The following is a 4,073-nucleotide window of genomic DNA, read 5'->3' as shown; positions in this document are numbered from 1 at the left end:
CGGACGCCACCAGACCACGTGCAGCGGCGCGTTTTGCCCCTCGCGATCCCACCCGCACACGCTCCCTCTTTTCCTCCCTCCCAGCCGCCGCCGCGCCGGGTCCACGTGTGTGTGTCTGTGTGCGGAATGGGGACGGGGGCGGTGCCGCCGGAGGGGTGGGGTCCGGGCCAACGTCACAGGCAGTGCCGCCCAATCAGCGGCGGGCTCGCGGCCCCGGCGCTGGTATTGGGGCAGCGAGGGGGCAGTTCTCTATAACGCGGTCTCCGGGAGCCAGCGGGGAAGAAAGAAGCCGAGCGGGCGGAAGGCGCCCTCCCCGCCGCCTGGGCCCGGGCACCGGGTGCCGGGCCCGGGGTCCTTCCCGCCTCCCGCGGCCGCCGGCCGCTTTGTTTCCCCAGCCTCTTCGCCCTGGGCTACTCGAGAGGGGCTCCCGCCGGGGCTGCGCAGGGAACGCGGCGGCAGGAAGGGCGGCCGACCGCGCCGGGACTCGCAGGGACCCAGGAGTCCGGCCGCCGGGAGGGCCGCGTGACGAGATCGAGGAGGGAGCCGGAGCTCCGCGGCCCGGGGTTGCGGGCCGGGGGCGCCCGTGAGCAGAGACCTCCCCGTCGAGGGGGGGCGATGTTCCCCTCGCCCGTGGGCTCTTCGGGCAGCCAGGGCACACCGCCGCTGGGACCAGGGCCCCCGCAGTGGGCAACCCCCCGGACGGTTCCATGGAAACTCTGTGCCCCGCTCCCCGCCTCGCAGTGCCGGCGTCCCCGCGAGGGTCGCCCTGCTCCCCGACACCCCGGAAGCCGCGTCGGGGGACCCAAGAGTTCTCTCCGCTGTGCCTGCGTGCCCTTGCCTTTTGCGCCCTTGCCAAACCTCGGGCGTCCTCTCTGGGCCTGGGGCCTGGGGAGCTGGCGCCGCGGCCCCCGGTGCTTCTGGGCCCTCGCGCCCCCCTGTGCACCGGCGGCTGGGCCGCGGATGGCCTGAAGCACCTCGCGGGCCCAGCCGGGCGGTCCAGCGATCCGAACTCCCCCGCCGGTCAGGATGCGGACGCCGCAGCGTGCCGGGGCCGCGGCGAGGAGGAAGAGGGCGGAGGCAGTTTCCCGCACTTCGGCTCTCGCTCCGGCTTACCTCCCGGCCGCTGCCCGGCGCCCCTGCGCCCTCGGGAATCTCCGACCAGCTCCGCCTCGGCTCCGCCTCGGCCCGCCTCGGGTCTCGACTTCCAGCCCGGCCCCGCCGCCAGCCCCCATCAGGAGCCCGGTTCCCGGCCTCCGCCGCCACCTGCGGGCCTTTCCACCGAGCCGGCGGGTCCCGGGGCCGCGCCCGAGCCGCCCGCGCCGGGCCAGACGGCCGCAGGCGATGGAAGCCCCCCGCAGGCCGCCCCCGAGGCACCAGCCGCTAGCCCCTCGACGGCCAGCGGAGCTTCGGCCGCGCCCGGCGATCTCCGCCAGGAACATTTCGATCGTCTGATCCGCCGGTCGAAACTTTGGTGTTATGCGAAGGGCTTCGCTCTCGACACTCCGAGTTTGCGCCGGGGGCCAGAGCGGCCGCCTGCCAAAGCGCCCGCCCGGGGAACCGCCAAGAAACGCCGGCGGCCGCCGCCCCCCCATCGCAGCGCACAGCCCCGCCGCCCGGCACCGACGCTCCCTACCACGAGCACCTTCAGCCTGCTCGACTCCTTCCCCTGCCCCCCGGCCCTGGTGGTGGGGGAGGACGGAGACTTAGGGCCGGCATCCTCGCTTCGCCTGCAGGGAGACTCTAAGCCCCCGCCCGCCCACCCGCTGTGGAGGTGGCAGATAGGGGGTCCTGCTGTCCCTGAGCCCCCAGGCCTCAAATCCTGGGGGATCAACTTGGAGGAACTTTGAGCCTGAGACCTCTTCTGCCAAAGGGGAAAGGTTGGGGCCGCGGCCAAACTTTGGGCTCGAGGACGGGGCCTCCTTTCTCACATTTGCCTATTCCCTTTTAGGGGCTGCGGTGAGAGGGACCTCAAATGACAGTGATCTTCAAGCACCTAACCGGTTGGGGTGACACCCCCTCCCCCTCATCCTTTGGAGACGAACCAAGGGCTGGAGTCAGGAGAAGGCTTAACGGAAAAAGGCTTAATGACATAGATTCCAATCCCTCCCTTCTTCCATCTCGGATCTCTGGGGGCAGGGCCTTCACCCCAGGGGGAGCAAAGGAGGCTACCGCTCAAAGACAAGGAAAAAAAAAAAAGAGGGAGAGAGACCTTGGTGATGGACAAACCGGTTGTTTCTGTGGGCGAGCCCGGGGATGAGGGGGCTGTGGTGGGGGTGGGGAGGTGATTGGCAGCTCCCTGGGGGCATCCCCCACCCCCACCATCCAGGCCTTTAACCCTTCATTCCCCTCAGGCCTTCCCCAGCACTCCAAGCCCCAAGGGAGCCTTCGTGGGGGAGAGGGCAGCTTGGGCCAGGAGGCGATCACCCCCTCCCCGTTCTTTTCCTAAGCCCTCTCCCCTGACCAAGGCAGGTGACCCCTAATTGGCCAGATCTTCAGCCTCAGCCACCAGCCTTTCCCTTTTGTCCAGTTTTGGAGTTTCTCTCTTCAATTTTTCCTGTTTGCTTTCAGTTTATAAGGTCTGACGGGTGAAAGAGGACCTCCCCACTGGATCCATCAGCCCCCTCCCCAGCTTGCTTCTCCTATAGGAGGGGAAGGGCTGAAGGACCTCCTCCCCTCCCAAAGTGCAGCCTTTGCCTGGGGAAAGGGCCAGAGACTGTCCCAGGGAAAGTAATGGAAGGTGGAAGAAATCAATAAAATCAGACCAAACAAGTTGCCTTTCGAGGTCCTCTCCACCGATTTATGGATGGGAGCGGGTGGAGGTAGAGGGCAGGCCTGGGTCCATTCTTTGGACACCCAAACAGCCCCCTCAAAGGCTAGAGACGAGGCTAGCTGCTCCTTATAGAGGGGTCAATGAAAGGGTTCTTGCCCCAACCTGCAGGGCCCGGTGGGGCTTCAAGGGGCTAAGTTTGGGTTTGAATGGAAGCTGGGCTGTGGCATCTTCAGCTTCCTCCCCTAACTTCAGGCATTTAGGGAGTTGTCAGGGACCTGATGGATCCGATGGGGGCAGGGCCAGGGGATTAGTTTTGAGGTCAGAGGTTCTGTTTTCTGGGAGTGGCGGGGAAGAGGTAGGCCTGGACTACACCTGGCAGCTGGGAGGATACCCTAGAGTCAGAGAGGGGTGGAATCGCTTTCCCCTCCACCCAGGTGAGGTCAGGGGAGGTTAGCTCTGAGAGAGACTCCAAGCTGAGGTGTGAGGGGAACCTGGGAGGTGGTAGGTCTGCCCCACAAGTGAGGGACCCAGGGAGCCCCTCTGCCTACACTAGTGAATAGCACCCCCATCCCCCCCCCAAACGGGGTGAGGGAGGAACAATTCCCACATACGATACTGGGGAAGGACTTGTCTCCTTTTCTGTGAAAATGCTTTGTAAAAAGTTGTTATTGTTTGCATAGAGCAGATTCTTGAGAAAAAGTGTTTTGCGCCACAAAAGTTTTGTTTGTTTTAAAAAACCGTCTCTTTTAATTTTTTTTCTTCGAGGGGGGCGAGGGTGGGGGCAGGGTGGGCCGGTGTGGGTTGGGCTTTGCTCTCTTTCTCCTCAACATCTGGCCTTTCTGAACCCTGCTGACCTCCCCTCCCCCCTCCAGCTGTGTTGCGGGGAGGAGGGGGGAGGGCGGGGAGAGTGCCTCCCACTCCCGTGCTTCAGGGGTATCTATCTTATTTTGCCCCCCCCCCTGCCCCCGCAAGAATGGGGAAGGCAGAGGAAGAAGGCAGACGTGAGGGGTGGGAAGAGACTCGCTGTGAAAAGGGGGTCTTGTTTGCAAGGAAAAATTTGGAAAGGCAGGCTCCTGTTTTTAAAAAGCTCCCTGCTTTTCGTAATGTGGTGTGGGTCAGCTTTGGCTCTTTGGACCAGCCTGGGCGGGATGGTGCGAGCTCTGGAAGGAGGAGGAAGGTGGGTCGCAGAACACCCTTGGCAGACTCTACTTCTGGGAGCAGTGGGATGTGATGCCGTTCGCTTGTCCTCCCTCCTTCCTCCTTGAAAGGAAAGCATGAAGCATTAAACCTGAGTCTGGAAGGA

General features: G+C 64.4%; 1 protein-coding gene across 1 annotated transcript; it reads left to right on the top strand.

Moving 5' to 3' along the window:
• Nucleotides 1-456: 456 nt before the first annotated feature.
• LOC111151640 (elongin BC and polycomb repressive complex 2 associated protein) lies at nucleotides 457-2,266 on the top strand. Its single transcript, XM_022509764.1, has one exon. The coding sequence runs from the start codon at nucleotides 708-710 to the stop codon at nucleotides 1,845-1,847; it is 1,140 nt and encodes a 379-aa protein (XP_022365472.1). The 5' UTR covers nucleotides 457-707; the 3' UTR covers nucleotides 1,848-2,266.
• The last annotated feature ends 1,807 nt before the right edge of the window (nucleotides 2,267-4,073 follow it).

Source organism: Enhydra lutris, unplaced genomic scaffold, assembly GCF_002288905.1.
Source record: "Enhydra lutris kenyoni isolate GAN:26980312 unplaced genomic scaffold, ASM228890v2 scaffoldscaffold26, whole genome shotgun sequence".
Classification (NCBI taxonomy): Eukaryota; Metazoa; Chordata; class Mammalia; order Carnivora; family Mustelidae; genus Enhydra; species Enhydra lutris.
This window is presented reverse-complemented; position numbering and strand designations above follow the sequence as displayed.

Coding starts and splice junctions, on each gene's coding strand:
- LOC111151640 (XM_022509764.1), top strand. CDS start 708: ATGGAAACTCTGTGCCCCGCTCCCCGCCTCGCAGTGCCGGCGTCCCCG.